The sequence below is a fragment of the Leucoraja erinacea genome, chromosome 5 (assembly GCF_028641065.1).
Source record: "Leucoraja erinacea ecotype New England chromosome 5, Leri_hhj_1, whole genome shotgun sequence".
Lineage (NCBI taxonomy): Eukaryota > Metazoa > Chordata > Chondrichthyes > Rajiformes > Rajidae > Leucoraja > Leucoraja erinaceus.
The window spans coordinates 93,163,429-93,181,615 of NC_073381.1; the positions used below are offsets into that span (position 1 = coordinate 93,163,429).

General features: G+C 43.7%; 1 protein-coding gene across 6 annotated transcripts in view; it reads left to right on the plus strand.

The window, feature by feature from the left end:
• The window catches only part of enah (ENAH actin regulator), a 211,532-nt gene that overhangs the window by 181,766 nt on the left and 11,579 nt on the right, over positions 1-18,187 (plus strand). For 3 of the 6 annotated variants that reach the window (XM_055636262.1, XM_055636265.1, XM_055636264.1), the window contains 7 exons: positions 751-789; positions 2,488-2,819; positions 3,341-3,474; positions 7,144-7,201; positions 7,615-7,666; positions 10,441-10,507; positions 16,334-16,393. In XM_055636262.1, coding sequence (XP_055492237.1) covers positions 751-789; positions 2,488-2,819; positions 3,341-3,474; positions 7,144-7,201; positions 7,615-7,666; positions 10,441-10,507; positions 16,334-16,393 — 742 coding nt within the window. The remainder of the gene's footprint in view (positions 1-750; positions 790-2,487; positions 2,820-3,340; positions 3,475-7,143; positions 7,202-7,614; positions 7,667-10,440; positions 10,508-16,333; positions 16,394-18,187) is intronic. The other 3 variants (XM_055636263.1, XM_055636266.1, XM_055636267.1) reach the window with 3 other exon arrangements.

The following is an 18,187-nucleotide window of genomic DNA, read 5'->3' on the forward strand; positions in this document are numbered from 1 at the left end:
GGGACCCATCTTCAGACTCAGTGTAGTAGGGCAGATCGGTGAAGTAAGTAAATGTGAATAGCAAACAAAAGGGTGAGATAAGAAGAGAAGAGGTGTAAATTGTAAAGCCAGAGTGAGGGATACGAGTGGAACATGACGGGGAAGGGGAAAGTGGGGGATAAAAAGAAAATAGGGGACTTGGAGATGAATGCACGGTGGAGATGATGGATTGGGAAATGTTGGGGAAAATGTGTGCATACCAGGATGGTGAAGGGGCACGGGAAAGAGTGGGATGGGGGTGATATTATTTGAAATTGGAGAATTTATTGTTCATACCATTGAGTTGTAAACTATCCAAGGGGAATATGGGGTGATATTCCTCAATTTTAATTTAGCAGAAAACTTGTCCCAGTCAAAGGGGGAAAGATGGATCCAGATGAAAGCAAGAATTTCTAAATCTGGTGAAGAGGTTTTGGGCATAGCACCAGAAACTGAATATAGCTGAGTGTTGACAGTAACTGGAGTTGTATTCTGTAGAGGCAGTGCCAACGGTTATTTAATAGGGTTGGTAGGAGGAAGATGCACGAGAAAGGATTCAACGATATGATCCACAATGAGGTAGATAATTAGAAGTAGCGCAAGCAGTCCCAGAGTTACGTAATGGTTCCATATCCTGAGAATTGTCTGAAAACGTATTTATTCATAAGTGGAAAAAAATGTCAATGTGCATCAATTAACATGAACATTTATTTATTATCTTCCCCTATGTAGATACAATGGTACAGAATCAGAATGTTCCACTTCCATTAGGTAATATTGAATGGCCTTAAAGTATCAGTGTATGTTACATTGTTTGATAAAGTATTTTACAAGGGTTAACAGAAGAGATTGTCCTGCCAGTTTCCAAAGCAAATCTCTTAAATGAACTCTCATTGTGAACCAACACCTGTGTTCTCATAAGATCATAAGTGATAGGAGCTTAGGCCATTCGGCCCATCAAATCTATTCTGCCATTCAATCATTGCTGATCATTTTTGCTTAAGTCCACCCTCCGCCACCAGTTTAAATTCCATTTGGAATATTTTGGAGGACTAAGAACTGAGAATCCATCCCTCTCTCCTAACCCCATTCTTGATGGAAATGCAGACAGTCCATGGAAGGTATTTAAGGAAAGGATTAGCTAATATGAGTCCCTTACAGATTAAGGCAGAATAAATTGTATTGAAGAAACAGGTAATGGCAGAGAAGCTAAGTTTGTATTTTGTGTCTGCCTTTACAAAATAAGTCAAATCTCCCAGAAATAAGGCAGAGCCACAGGTTTAGAGTGAATAAGGAACTCAATTAAATGAGCAGAAGGAAGAAAATTAGTATTGGTGGAATTAAAGATGTTATATTGCCAGGCCTTTATAATATGTGTACCAGATTTTTGGAGGAGTTGGCGTTAGAGATTAATGCATTGGTTGTCATCTTCCAAAATTCCACAAATTCTAGAACAGTCTCTTCAGATCACTGTATGACAAATCAAATTCCTCGAATGTTGCAAAACATACTTGGCTAATAAAGATTATGATTATGAAAATAACAAATGTAATTCCAATGTTTAACAAAAAGGAAACTGGGGACTATAGAGCATTTAACGACATCTGCAGTAGGAAAAATGCTCCAAGACGTTGTTAACGAAGTGCTAAATGGGCATTTGGTAAATAATAATAAGGATTAGCCTTGAACAGAATAGTGCACGGAAGAAACCACGTGAAAATTTAAATGAAAGGAGTTCCAGGCTGATTTGTGTGATCTCCCAGATGGTGATCAGTACATCTAATCAACTCCTATGTCGATAGAGGCAGAAATTCAAGATCTAATTATTTTTAAATTATTTTGTGTTCAGGCAATTTTGGGGTCCTCTGGGTTGAAGCAATATAGCTGAAGCATCCCTTATATCCTAGAGATCCTGCCAGGGATATGCATCTCAACCAATGATACTGCAAACTGTTCATCTCTGCTGCCTCATTGGTGACTCTGGGAACTTACTGTTTGCACATTGGCTTGCTTGTTGCTTTCTTCAACACTCCTAGACCTCTGCGATGACTATGAAGCACTTTGGGCTGATGGGACATCATGAAAGGCTTTATAGTAATGCAGGAGTCTCCATCTTACAGACGGAATATGAGATTAAAAATGATTTAGATGAAGAATGAGTCTAATTGAAGGAGGGGGATTTTAATTTATTCTCAAAGGAAGAGCTTGTCCCTCTCCCTCCCCTTCTCTCCACTTCCCCAAACACTGATTTGCAAATCGGTTTCAAGGATTTCTTTATTTTGTAATGTAATCTGTTTTGAGATGTTGGGCTTGTAAATTGTACCACTCAACATCTTGCAGATCTAATTAAGATATACCCAGCTACTAATGGGATGGTTATTTTTTTGTTTTCATTTTAGAAAAAAATATAGAAACTCAAAAGAAATATGACAGTAGGTGTAAGGTTTTTCTATTGTCTTGTTATCGCAGGTATTGTTCCAGCAAATGAAAGTTTCCAGGGGCCACCAGCCCCTCCACCTGCGCCTCCTCTTCCTCCGGGACCATCGCAATCAGCAGCACCTCCAGTGTCAGGACCACCATTGCCACCAGGCCCACCGCCTGCACCTCCGTTGCCTGGAGCAGGCCCTCCCCCTCCCCCTCCACCCCCTCTTCCCGGCCAGGCAGCACCTCCTGCTCCAGCTCTCCCTCCAGCCCCACCTCTCCCCTCCTCCACCCTTCTATCGGCTGAGGCTGAGGATGATCGCCCACTGACTGGACTGGCGGCTGCTCTGGCTGGAGCTAAACTCAGAAAAGTGGGAAGGGTAAGTGAAGTTGCGTGTTAATCTGCTGGGCAATGTTAGCAGGTAACAAGATGCTGTTGGAGTGTAATTTAACCCTGTCACTGGTTGTGGGTTCCACATATCTCTCTAACCTCTCAGCTCAAGGTTTCGGCTGCAAGTCCCATACAGAATGAGCAACAATCCAGCGAAACTCCCCAACTACTGAGGTAGACTGTCCCTGTCAGATGGGAGGTTGAACTATTTGCTCCTAATCATGTTCATGACATATAGCTTTTGAAGAGTAGGAAGTTCTTCCCAGTGTCCATCTAATAGATCAACAACCGTAAATAATGTTTGGTGTCACTGTTACTTGCAGCATTCTACTGTGGGTAAATCGTGCTTCCTTGGGTGAGGTGCTAGAAAATTACAGACCTATCTATAACCACCTTCCTGCCTGATATATGGTCCTTGGAGGCCAAGCCAACCATAGTGTGTTCCTTGGCACCTGTACCAACATTATGACACAAGGCTGCTGTTGTCACCTGATGTTGTTTGTTCTACAGGCTGAAGAGGCCTCAAGTTGCGTGGTCAGCGTTGGTTCAGTCCCGAAATCGGATTCCTCGCGAGGTAATGGAGCCCCAATTTCTATAGGAGGGACTGGTCTGATGGAAGAAATGAGTGCCCTGCTGGCCAGGAGGTAGGTTTTGAAAGAAGTGTTTAAATGGACTTGGAAGTTGTACATAGACAGTAGTACAGCACAGGAGCAGACATTTCAGCTCATAATGTCTGTGCAGAACATTATCCTCCTCTGTCAGCACGTGATTCATATCCTTCCATCCCCCGCATATTGATGTACCTATCTAAAAGCCTCTTAAATGGCACTATCGTATCATTCTCCACCACCACCCTTGCAGCACAGTCCAGGTAAGCAGCACCCTCTGAATAAAAAAAATGTGAACATTTTGCACCACACATCTCCTTTCAATTTTGCCCCTTTCACCTTAAACCTATACTATATAGTCTTTGACATTTCCACCAAGGGAGAAAAAAATGTTCTGGCCATCTATCTAAGCTCAGAATTTTATATACTTCTATCAGGCTTGCCTTTAGCCTCCAATGATCCAAAGTAAACAATCCAAGTTTGTCCAACCTCTCTTCAGAGCTAATATTATTTAATCCGAGCCGCATTCTGGTAAACCTCTTCTGCACCCTCTCCAAAACCTCCTTATCCTCCATGTAATGGAGCAACCAAAACTCCAATTGCAGCCTAACCAAAATCTTAAAGAGTTGCCACGTGATTTATTGACTCGTATACTCAATGCCCCAACGAATGAACGCATGTATACCATTTGCCTTCTTTACCAATGTATCTACTTATTTTCCCACTTTCAGGGACCTATGGTTCTGGACCCCAAGATCTCTCTGCATAAATAATGCTATTAAGCATCTTGCCACCAACCATATACTACCCCTACATTCAACATCCATGTGTCTTTGTTACCACTCTATCTACTTGTATCGCCATTTTCAGGGAGTTATGGACTAAGGTCCCAAGATACATCTGTACATCAATTACAATCCATCTACCATTTCATTACCCATTTCTGCAGCTTGATCTATATCCTGCTGTATACTTTGACAGCTTTCCACACAGTCTACTATGCCAACGATCTTGGAGTCATCTACAAGCCTACTAAGAAACCCATCTATATTCACGTCCAAATAATTTATATACAGACACTCCCCTACTTACGTAAACTTGCACTTATGTAAACAATTCTGTACTCAATCCCGACTGTAATACACTGTAATTCCAGTGTAAGTTTCCAAGCTGCATCTCTAAATTAAACTACAGAACATTTGCTTGATATGTGAATGCTCGCAATGTGCTCAAGGGGCAAATTACAGAGGAAGCCATCACCGAAGGGCAGACTGCTCAGGGGCACATCTTCCCCTGTCCAACAACTCACAGGAGGCAGAGATACACCTGCGAATCTTGGTTTCTTTCCCATCCTGCGCTTACTGCAGACTAAAAGTTACAAACTCTAATAAGACAAAATGATAGTACTTAAAACTCAGAAGTATTTCCAAGCTCTCCTTGCCCTTCCACTGCTTACAAAATGCGACTTGCCAATTTCGCCTCTGGTGAGACCTGCTGGAAAACGGAATAAACTAGTGGGAAGACGGTGGAGTTCCGCTGTCCTGTAATTCCACTGTAGTCCGCTAGAGGGCTCGCAGCCCCCACTCACAGTTCACAGGCTAACCATTTCCTCTGAATCAGGTTAACTTCCAGTTCACGTGAGTTTATTGTCATGTGTCCCTGATAGGACAATGAAATTCTTGCTTTGCTTCAGCACAACAGAACATAGTAGGCATTGACTACAAAACACATGAATAAATAAACTGATCAAGTGCAAATAACAGATAATGGGTTATTAATGTTCAGAGTTTTGTCCGAGCCAGGTTTAATAGCCTGATGGCTGTATAGTTTAAGACACTTCAGACACACACTGCACACCGTGTAACTGGCCCAGTGTCAGCATTCATCCGCACACCGTGAATATCCGGATGAATGACTGGGGCTCATCCACTCACAGACGCTAGGATGGCGACATCACTGGATGAAGGGAGAATTTCCATAGATCGAGAAATGTTCGACAGTGAGCAGTTCAGGCCCTGAGCTTTATTCAAATGAATCCCATCCCGTTTATCATGTATACGATAAGCCACCAGGCCAATGATGGGAACGGTTCAGACTTGTGGAAAATCTGACTTGCGTAAGGGTTCTCAGAACATAACCCTTAAGTCGGGGAATGCCAGTGTGTCACTGAGTCCCGTACATCTTTTGGATGAGCCTACCTTAATGTACTTTACCAAATTCATTACTAAAATCCATGAAGGCAACATCGACTATCCTACTCGCATCGATAGCCATTGTGACCACCTACATAATCAAATTAGTAAGACATGACCTGCCTTATACAAGACCATGCCGTCTGTCCCTATTCACTTTCAAATGGGAGTAAATACTCTTTTGAAGAATCCTCTCCAATAGGTTCCCTACCATTGATGTGAGGCTCACCGGCCTACAATTCCCTGGATTCACTTTACTTCCCTTTTTAAACAAAGGAACAACATTACCTACTCTCCAGGACCTCAATTATGGGAGGCAAAGTCAGGGTGAAAATGCCAAAGGTGAGAGAGCAAATGAAATCGATAGTAGACAAAAAGTTGGAGAAACTCAGCGGGTGAGGCAGCATCTATGGAGCGAAGGAATAGGTGACTTTTCGGGTCGAGACCCTTCTTCAAACTAATGTGGAGGTGGCGGTGGGGCGTGGGAAGAAGAAAGGAAGAGTCAGAGACAGTAGGATGTGGGAGAGCTGGGAAGGGGAGGGGAAGGAGGGAGAAAGCAAGGACTTCCTGAAATTGGAGTAGTCAATGTTCATACCGCTAGAGTGTCAACTACCCAAGCAAAATATGAGGTGCTGCTCCTCCAAGTTGCGGTGGGACTCACTCTGGCCATGGAGGAGGCCCAGGACAGAAAGATCGGATTTGGAATGGGAGGGGGAGTTGAAGTGCTGGGCCACCGGGAGATCAGGTTGGCTAATGTGAACTGACCGAAACCGATAGATCACAAGCACCTCGGGATCAAGAGTGCGAGGATGGTTAGGATAAGCATTCACCAATGCAAGGCACATCAAAGGTCCGACATGTCCAATGTATCACGTCTAACTACATCGATGGGTTCAGATGGAATTCCACTGCAGTCTACAGTATTTGTAAAGCAGATCCAGTGTCCGTGAGGCTCGGTTGCCTGCACACTGCCAATGAGGTTTGGGTTGTGGGTTAACCGGGGTGAAGTGTCAGTGCTATGAGGATTGGTGCCTTATCAAGGTTGCCATCTGTAAACGCGGTTGGAAAGGTGAGACTCCGCCTCCCTCTTCTGCTTGAAATAAAAGACATCAGTAGTTTGGCATTTTGCAATGCTTTGACCAGTTATCCCTCAGTCAGATGCATTGACATGTTCCAGATATCTCCTATCCACATCAATATCTTATCTCATCTATGGCCCAACAGTTTCTTACCCCCCCCCCCAACCTCATCTCTCATGCCCTCTCTCCCAATGCCTCTCTCGTGCCCTCTCTCCTTGCACTTTCTCTTCCTGTGGCCTCTCTCCCCCGCCTCTTCACCGCCTCTCTCCCCTCTGCTCCCCCCCCCCCCCCCCCCCCCCCGGCCCTCACTCTCTCTCTCCCCCACCGCCCCTCTCGCCTCTTTCTCCCAGTGTGCTGCCCTCCTTTTAATTTGGTGTTCCACCCCTTCATCTTTATCATGCACCTCAATGTTGATATTACCTTTGTTCCCAAAGGAGAAGAATTGCTGAGAAGGGTTCGTTTCCTGAGCCAGACCCTAAAGATGACAGGAATGTAAGTAGATCTCTGCTGATTATTTGCTGTAATTTGAGCCTATGCTCCCTCCTAGGAAAGGTTGAATGATTTACTTTGAGCGAACCTTCCCCAGAGTGAGGGCACAGCGTCAGGGAGGTGTCTCACCGCCACTGTCTCACGGGATGTCGCGATGGCCTTGGTGGGATGCCTGCACCTTGAGAAATGAACCAAGGGAAGCCACCGTGCTCTGCCCAGCCTCCAGTAGAAGTCATGGGTTTGTGACACCAGGCTCAACAATGGTCTTCGAGAGCAGATGCTCATTGTTAGAAGGCTGTCCCACCCAAAGGCTGTGGGCATGGAGCTGAACCGGGGCACCTTGTATTTTCACTGTGTACTCTTACATCATGCTTCAAAACAGTATGCTTAACCTTTGACTGCTTTGCTTCCATCAGGAGGATTCAGATTCTTCGAGCGTGAAAGGGCCCACAGCATCGAGCGTGTCTGGTAGGTTTGAGCAGCCCGCACTCTGTCCATCATGTCTGCTCTCCCTGCCTTCAGAAAGTTACATTTGTCCATAATGATGGTTCTCCAGACCTATTCCTAGGACGAGGTATTTGTTCTGTGAGGAAAGTTAAAGCAGGGTAGGACATTCCTCTCAAGTTCAGAATTATGATCACAGTCCATAAAGTTGTTCCAGGGCTTGGCGTGATAGGTGCAGGGATGATGTTAGCTGACGTGTCTGAAACTGGGGATCACTGTCAAAACATTTTTACACACAAGGTGATGGGTGTATGGCTAAAGCTGCCAGGGGAGGTAGTTGAGGCTGGTACTTTCGCAACGTTTAAGAAACATTTAGACAGGTACATGGATAGGATTGGTTTAGAGGGACATGGGCCAAACGCAGGCAGGTGGAACTAGTGTAGATGGGACATGTTGGTCGGCATGGGCATGCTGGGCCGAAGGGCCTGTTTCCACACAGTATCACTCCATTACTCCAAAAGATCAACCACAGAGAGCAATGAGGGGACACATTTTCATCTACACAGTATGAACATTTGGAATTCTCTACCTGAGAGCTAAGGAGGGGAGCCCCTGTTGCTCAGCGTACTCAAAACACAGGTTGATTGAAGTTTGGATCTTCAAGAGATCAAGGAATTTGGTACAGGAAAATCATGTTATTGCAAGGCAGAGCAAGTACAAAGGGCTGAATGACCTATTCCTGTACATGTATTTGTGTTTCTATCTCAAAAGCATTCATGAATTGTAGGACGTGCATCTATCTGTCTATCTTTGTCCTCCAGGCCTCATCTCACCTCAAGTAGAATAACATCTGCTATCCCAGGTTCTCTCTGGTCTTTATAATCTCTGACTCTTCTTGGATTCTTCTAATTCCAGCCATGCACTCGCTCATCTCCAAAGGATAAAAATATGATGGAGAACTATGTGAGCCATTCACTGTCCGTAACTCCACAAATGTTGACACCTGCTTTAATTTTCTTAGTTTCTTCCTTGCACCCTCGCATCTCCTCATTGTTAACTGTTATTCTTCACTCTTCCATCCAAGCCTCCAGCAGAGGAGATGAGGCTTGGGCCAGATCAGCCGTCAGCCTCTTGATTGCCAGAGCAGGCTTGAAGGGCCAAGTGACCAACTCCTATCCTATGTCCTTATGTTCTTAAATCTATTTACCTGAGCATGCAGTTGGTTACTCGTCTCATGCTCGTGGATTCCCGCTGAGGAAAGTGGACTGCATGTATTAGTGCAGTCAGAAGAAGGTCTTGACCCGAAGAGTCATGCATTCCTTCTCTCCAGAGATGCTGCCTGTCCCGCTGAGTTACTCCAGCATTGTGTGTCTACCTGAGATTTCATTGTCTGTTTTCATCTGCAGTAGCTGACCAAGCTTCTAGCAGCCAGAGTTTAAATTGTCCATGTGTTTCAGAGCCCTTTGCAAGATCAGTAGTCTGTACAGCTCTTCACCAGAGCTGTTCCTGTTCAACTGTTCAAATATGGTTCAGAAGAACGTACAACATAGAACAGTGCAGCACAAGAACAGGCCCTTCGGCCCACAATGTCTGTGCCAAACGTGATGCTAGGGCAATCTCTTATCTACCTGCGCATAATCCCTCCATTCCCTGCATATTTATGTGCCCATCTAAAAGCCTCATAATTGCCACTATCATAGCTGCCTCAAGCACGAACCCTGGCAGCTTGTTCCAGGCACTCGCCACCCTCTCTGTAAACATAGTTGCCCCACACAACTCCTTTACTTTGCCCCTCTAACTTTAACGCTATGGTCTCTGGTATTTGATATTTCCATCCTGGGGAAAAAAGTTCTGTCTGTCTACTCTGTCTATGCCTCTCATCATTGCATATACTTCTGTCAGGTCTCCCCACAACCTCTGGTGTTCCAGAGAAAACCATACAAGTCTGCCCAACCTATCCATGTAATGAATACCCCCTAATCCAGGCAACATCCTGGTAAACCACCTCTGCGCCTTCCAAAGCCTCCACATCCTTCCTGCAACGGAGTGACCAGAACTGCACGCAGTATTCCAAATGTGGAACAATCAATGTTCTATAAGCTATATCATGATGTCATGACTGTTATATTGACTCAGCCTCCCATAGGCTTTATTCACCACCCATATCTACTTGTGTTGCCACTTTCAGGGAGCTGTGGACCTGAACCCCAAGATTCCTCTGTACTTCAATTAAGGGTCACACCAATAATTGTATAATTTCTCCTTACATTTGACATCCTGAAATGCAACACCTCGCACTTGCTCGGATTAAACTCCATCTGCCATTTCTCCGTCCATTTCAGTAGCTGATTCCTATCCTGCTGTATACCTTGACAGCCTTCCTCTGATCTGTGACCCCAGCAATCATGATGTCATTTGCAACCTTACCAATCTACATTCTACCCCAATCTACGAAGCTACATTCTCATCCAAGTCATTTATATATACGTATATAAAAGAGTGTTAGAAACAGAAAAATAGGTGCAGTAGGCCATTCAGCCACTTCGAGCCAGCACCGCCATTCAATATGATCATGGCTGATCATCTATAATCAGTACCCCTGGCTGAATGCAAGGTCTTTCATTGCTGTTACCTGCTTCAACTCCAGTCTGCACCTTACTCTCTGATTCTTCACCAACTTAAATTTCACCACCTGCTGAAGGTACCTTTTCCCTGAACAAGCAAGATTTGCAACTGATTTTGGTTAAACTAAGTCATGTTACCGCTTGCTAAATCCTGTGGGACTTGCTTCTTTTCAGAGACGACCAGAAAGCCTTGGGAACGAACAAGTACAGTAAATGGCAACAAATCACCAGTAATTTCCAGGTACGTTCGCAGGATGTGAGGATGTTATGAGGCAGACTGCCAGACTGATGTGATGGGATCTGCAGACCGTGGAGGGACACGGTGTAATGAATGTCCACTGGGAGTTGTGCTTCCAGGGAACATGATCCACTAGACCAGTGGTTCCCAACGTGGGGCGTACGCCCCACAGGGGGGCAATTTGATTTTTAAGGGGGGCTATTCCAACCAAGGTATTGGCGTTTTAAGCTTCTTCAGCTGAAACGGAGTTCACTTTTTAAATGATAAGAATTATATATCACCACATGGGGGGGGGGGCATCAGGACTTTAGAGGTGATTAGGTGGGGCATGGCCAAAAAAAGGTTGGGAACCACTGCACTAGACATACACTCGCGTCTGATCAGAGGGACACTGCCTATGCTTGAAGCTACGGGACTTGAAGTGAACAATGTGGGGAGGTAGATAGGGCAAAGGAAAAAAGCAGAGAATTGAAAAGAGCTTTTTAAAGACTGTAGTTCTAGCTGTGATGAAGGCCTAAAACTAATAGGGTCTAAATTGCTTTTTAGGGTCCAAACAGTGCCCATCTGTAACTGAATATTTCATTTTTGTCTGAAATTTGTGTCCTCGCCTTTCTTTGTTAATTTTTTGAATGGGCTGTTCAGTTTAGTGGCAAAATGGAGACAGGTTTATGGGTTCAAGCCCCTGCACAGCATCAGGATATAGCCTTGGATGGCAAGTCTGGGTGTAGCATTGTGCCAGTGCACAGAAACTGTAACTCACAATCACACAGTCCGCCCCCAGCAACATAGCAAGTAATGCAGTCAAAAATGATAAGATTCATGTTTTACCCCCTAAATCACCGCATTTTCAATCTTTTCCAATGTTTATGGTGATGCTTTTGAGGGTAACTCTCCTGGACAAGTGGGAATTGTGCTTTGAGGGCCAGAATTTTGTGGTGAGCAATAGACAAATAGGTGCAGTAGTAGGCCATTCGGCCCTTCGAGCCAGCACCGCCATTCACTGTGATCATGGCTGATCATCCACAATCAGTACCCCGTTCCTGCCTTCTCCCCCTATGTCTTGACTCAGCTATCTTCAAGAGCTCTATCTATCTCTCTCTTGAAAGCGTCCAGAGAATTGGCTTCCACTGCCTTTTGAGGCAGAGAATTCCACCGATTCACAATTCTCCGGGCATAAAAGATTTTTATCATCTCCATTCTAAATGGCCAATCCCTTATTCTTAAACTGTGGCACCTGGTTCTGCACTCGCCAACACCGGGAACATGTTTCCTGCCTCAAGCGTATCCAATCCCTTAATAATCTAACATGTTTCAATAAGATACCCTCTCATCCTTCTAAATTCCAGTGTATTCAAATCCAGTCACTCCATTATTTCAACATATGACAGTCCGCAATCCCGGGAATTAACCTCGTGAACCTACACTCCACTCCCTCAATAGCAAGAATGTCCTTCCTCAAATTTGGAGACCAAAACTACACACAATACTCCAGGTGTGGTCTCACTAGGGCCCTGTACAACTACAGAAGGACCTCTTTGCTCCGATACTCAACTCCTCGTGTTATAAAGGCCATGTTAGCTTTCTTCACTGCCTGCTGTACCTGCATGCTTACTTTCAGTGACTGATGTACAAGACACCCAGATCTCGTTGTACTTCCCCTTTTCCTAACTTGACACCATTCAGATAATAATCTGCCTTCCTGTTCTTGCCACCAAAGTGGATAACTACACATTTATCCACATTAAACTGCATCTGCCATGCATCTGCCCACTCACCCAACCCGTCCAAGTCACCCTGCATCCTCGTAACATCCACACTGTTCACACTGCCACCCGGCTTTGTGTCATCTGCAAATTTGCTAATGTTACTTTTAAATGTTACTGTTAATCCCTTCATCTAAATCATTAATCTCAATAGTCTATTTAATTGTCATTTGGACCCCTGGAGGTCCAAATTAAATGCCGTTTCTGCAGCCATACATTACACACAAATAGACCCCAGACACAAAATAATTTCATTTTACAAAAACATCCATCACATAGCTGTGATGGAAGGCCAAAAAAACTTATCCCTCCCCCTCTCCCCCCCCCCCCCCCCCCCCCGATGTCAGAGTCAAAGTCAAGTGCCCCCGGCTGGCGATGCGATGCGATTGTCCCGTGGCCATTAAAGCCACGCCCGAGGTCGCACACCGGGTCTTGGTGTTTTGTGTCGCAGAGTCCCGCGGCCATTCGGGGCAAATTTGCTAATGTTACTTTTAATCCCTTCATCTAAATCATTAATCTATATTGTCTCGGCCAGCTCCGCGACGGCGAATAGCTGCGGTCTTCCAGCCCCAACGACAACGAACCTTGTGGTACCCCCAACATAATCACATGCAGGCTGCAGCCGCTGCTCATTCTGAAAGCTGTGGGACCCGTTAATTCTCCCTAATCCCTAATTATTGTTTCCTGTCTGCCAACTAATTTTCTATCCATGTCAGTACCCTACCCACAATATCATGTGCTTTAATTTTGCCCACTAATCTCCTATGTGGGACCTTATCAAAGGCTTTCTGAACGTCCAGGTACACTACATCCACTGGCTTTCCCTTGTCCATTTTCCTAGTTACATCCTCAAAAAATTCCAGAAGATTAGTCAAACATGATTTCCCCTTCGTAAATCCATGCTGTTACTGCTATCCAAATGTGCCGCTATTTCATCTTTTATAATTGACTCCAGCATCTTCCTCACCACCGATGTCAGGCCAACTGGTCTATAATTCCGTTTATTCTCTCGAATAATTGCGATAACATTAGCCACCCTTCAATCCACAGAAACTGATCCTGAATCTATAGAACATTGGAAAATGATCATCAATGCGTCCACAATTTCTAGAGCTACCTCCTTGAGATGCAGACCATCAGGCCCTGGGGATTTATCAGCCTTCAGTCCCATCAGTCTACCCAACACCATTTCCTGCCTAATGTGAATTTCCTTCAGTTCCTCCATCACCCTAAGTTCTCTGGCCACTAGTACATCTGGAAGATTGTTTGTGGCTTCCTTAGTGATGACAGATCCAAAGTATCTGTTCAACTCGTATGCCATTTTCTTGTTCCCCATAATAAATTCACCCGTTTCTGTCGTCAAGAGACCCACGTTTGGTTTAACTAATTTTTTCCTCCTCACATACCTAAGGAAGCTTTTACTATCCTCCTTTATATTCTTGGCTAGCTTACCTTCGTTCCTCATCTTTTCTCCCCGTATTGCCTTTTTAGTTATCCTCTGTTGCTAAAACACCGAGTGCTGGAGGAACTCAGCGGGTCAGGCAGCACCTGTGGAGGGAATAGACAGTTGACGTTCCTGGTTGAAACCCTTCAGACTGATTGTGGTGGTGAGAGTAGGGGGGAAGGGGAAAATGTTCAAATGGTTAACACTTCTCAGTCAGTATATCAGGAAGAAGGATGCACAATTTTAACTTTAATTTTAAATTATTAACTTTTTAAATGTTTTACAGAGCACAAAATAAAGATTGAAATACTCACATAACTATGGTAAACCAGAAACGTCCATCATTTCTATTAAGGAATTAAAATCCACAACTCCAAAACTAGCTTTAGGATTGGGGGGGGGTTGTTAAGTTATGCTATATAAAATCGGAGAATTCTTCAGCAAACAACACATTTTTATTTTTTCCGACCAATAAACCTCCGCTGATGAATTCCTGTCAGTCGTGTGAGTTTCCGATCTCTGGGACACAGCCTGAGGGGCAGGTTAAATCACCGCAGGTCTGGGTCTCTGCATTAAGTGGCATTTGTACTAATGACCGAATTTCTGGTACTATCACAGTGTTCCAACAGTAAATGCTGTTCATTAGGCCATCACAATGACCACAAATTCTGCCCGTTCCCCTTGCCATCCAGTCGAAAAGTTAGTGTGTTTCACAGTTCAGAAAGGAGAAGGTTACTTTTGAAATGTGACTTTCATGGCTGGGACTCACACTCGCCAACGTTAACCATACCGCAACTTGGTTTGATCCCTGTGCTCACCTCACAAAGACATCATGTGATTGACGTCTCAGTTTATCCCCCTGGTTTCTTTCTCAGAAAGCTGGTCAGGTCATCCCACGCATTTTGCGGCTATTAAATAACATCCTTTGTTACTGCTGTACTTTAGGAACTACCAGGAAGGGGATTTACACAGGAATGTAGATTTGTGGAAAGTTGGAATGGCTGCACAGGGTTGAGGACTGAATGGTCTGCTGCTGATCTTATTATGGTGGCTTATTATTGGTAAATCTTATTTAGTGTACAAAATAACGTCAAATATGCAACATTGTGATAACAAACAAATAATTTGTTTTAATAATACGGATGAAGGACGAACATTGAAACACTGAAGAGTCTTCTGTTCTATGGGATAATTATTTGGATTTATTTATTCATTCTGTTGAGTACGGTTTGAGTCAGTTACTGTACAACATGCTAGGCTTGTCCCATATGTATTTTTGTGTGCTCTAATATATTCAACCATGATGTTTGCAGTAATCAGTACAATTCTGTTCAGCTCACACATTTCTCCCACAAATGGTTTGGTTGCATGTTATCACAAAGAAAACTGTAGGTTTTGTCAATACATAATTGTCAATACTGGCAAGAGCTACATTGTCTCAAAGTCTCACGTGATGCTGCAGCTCTGATTCTACCTCACAGTTAGCTCCTTGCAGATCACCACGGATTGACTGCAGTTCAAAAGCAAAACGATGGAAATCTGAATTAAAAACAGTAAATGCTCACTCAGCAAGCTGGGCGGCATCTGTGAAGCAGGAAGCAGAGTTAATGCTTCCAGATAATGACCTGAAAACGGAAATACAGGTTTTAAGACCTGAAGTCTGAAGTGGAGTGAAGGTGAAGAGGAGAGTAGAACAGATGGGATAGTCTGAGATAAACATTTGGTAGAAAAAACTGAAAGATGAAATAGGCAGATGGACAAGTGAAAAGTGGTGGTTACAGGATAAGTCTGGGGTTAAAGGTTGGCCTGCAGGACATGTGAAAGCGGAATAATTATCAATATTGTCACAATATTGTTGTAGAACAAGTGCTTGAAATCTGAATTAAGAATGCCGTGCTGCTGATTATCTGTGGTTACAGAATTTAACGACTGAGTTCAGACAGTTGTGTGCTTTGTAGGAAGATGAGTTTCATTATTCTTATTGCTTCTCTCACTTCTCCATCCTATACACTGCTCCACTGAAACTCCTCATCTTCCCACAGAACTGAATTCAGTTTTGGTATTACCCATACGCATGTTATTTATATTTTGTATTTCCATCACCCGTTTGGCATTTCGCTGGTAATTTTAGGTACTTTTTTTCTTGGGTCATTTTTTTCTTGGGTTACAGCTGGGTGTTGAGAAGCAGAGGCACAAGAGAACGTTATTAATGTGTGTTGCCATCTGTCAGATATTCTTCTCTTAATAATGTTGTAGTTTGGGCTATACCCAAATATTTTTTTTTTTGAATTTTCCTTTGTATATCAGAACGTTAAAAAAACACAAACTGAATGAGTCGTAGATAATACCTAGAAGGTAAGACACTGAAGTGAAGACCAGGACACACCAAGCATTTGTGTGCTCAGTCCTAAATAGCTTCCAGGATAATTTCAGGAATAATCAAACAACTGCAGATGTTGGAAATCTGCAATAAAAACCGAAAATGCTGGTATACCTAGCAGGACAGACGGCATTTATGGAGAGAGATGCAGTTTGCGCTTTGTGTCTAGGTTGATGCTCCATTCCTTTGCAACATCGGAACTAGGGAGATATATTTTTCAAGATTCATTTTCTTTCTCCTAGACGAGATTCTCCGAGGAAAAATCAGCTGATCTCTGACAAGTTCAATGACACACTGAACAGGTACCAGATGGCCTGTAAAGTTTGTTTTTAAAATGGAAAAATCGATGTGCCAGCCCCTCACTCTGCATGGGAATGTGGGAAGTGTGTGCTGATCTGCATGCTGCGTGAGTTTGGATTGAGACCCAAGAGTTCTCCTCTATTTTAATTTTCTTTGCTTTCTTTTGCCTTTTCTGACCAATGGCTTTCTCCACACCTGAGGATGAGCTTACAGGTGCGGCTCACAAATAAAACCACGCTTGTACTGGCATTTAACTAATTCTGACATAGATATCTGAAATAACAGATTTAACCATGACTGCACTTTGTGTTTAAAGCTGCTTGCATTACTACAGACAAACAGTCTTCAAACTATTGTGTCCATCTATGACGAGGTACACATGACCTGCATTATAAGTAACTGTGACCAGTCCAGACCTCTATTAGTAATTGGTATTCATATTTTGGAAATTCCCCGTATCTTCATAAAACATGAGGTGTTTATAAGAATGAACTTGTCTCGGGTATGTTCTATGTCCAGTGAGTACAAGGTGAAATTTATGTTTTGTGGATTATGTTTTTTCTTGGATCTTTGTTCGCATGGATAGCTTTAACAATACTGTGTCACTCAACTTGCTACTCCCTCATTTAAAATGGCCCAAATCAGCATGAATACCTTGTGGCATTACTCTGGTGACTTAGAGTGGTTTGTGCTAGTTATCAACGTTATTCCTGATGGGGTGAAGCTATAGTATAATTGCTGTGCTGCTTTGTACATAGGTGTCCTCTTCTAGGTATTGCTATTGAATGATAGGGAGATGTCCCACTGACAACGAAATGCATTTAACTATGAATGATAGGGAGATGTCCCACTGTCCGTGGCTATGGCAGGGAATTGGTGGCTATGTCAGGGATTGCAGAAAGAAGATAGGAATAATTAAATTGACCAAGTGGCAGCTGGTGATTAAAGCTGAGACTTGAATTTGGACCTATTAACGACGGATGCAAACGCTATAGTGCCTGATGAAGAAATGTCAGGCTTATTAAAGAGATATTGAGTCATACAGCATGAAAGCAGATTCTTCAGCCCAACTTGGTCATGTTGATCAGGTTGCCTAACTGATCTAATCCTTGTCTTCTAGTGGCAAGCAGGCAGAGCATTTTGGAAGAAAATAACAAATTATTTGCCTTCCGGGGGGGGACCTTGTGAATAACAAAATGTTATTTGGGGGGAGAGGGGGCCTAAATCTGTGCAGGCTACCTTGTTCAGGGGAAGAAATTGGTTCTAATTTTCCAGAGCATCCTACTTTCAGGGTGTGGCCTATCAGTTGTAGCACTGAGGAATTAACACAAGAAAACGCAACACAAACCATTGAATTATTAGAATTGATTGTCAGAAACACAGAAAGGCTGAAATCCAAGCCTTACATGTTGTGGTTTAATTCAATCTCAATTTGTGTGCAATTTATAGGTGTAATCATTACTGCGCTGATCAGTCTGCACCTGCTCTACCTGGTTCATAGGATTGTGTAGAAACAAGATAACTAGTGCCCTGTTTATCCTTCATTCAGTCTCCTCTTGAATTAAGTCATTATCGGTTAACCCTGTTTCCATTTCAGTGACCATCTTGTATTGATGGCCTCCCAACCTGCATACACCATCACTGAACCCATTCCCACAAAAAAACGCTCATCATCCTAAAGATCTCCATCGGATCATAGCTCGGCCTACTCTGGCTCAGCGCTCCAGATCATTGGCACAGCACGTTGGCCGTAGCCACCCTGGAGGTATGAGCCCAGAGAGAAAGCCATGCAGCTG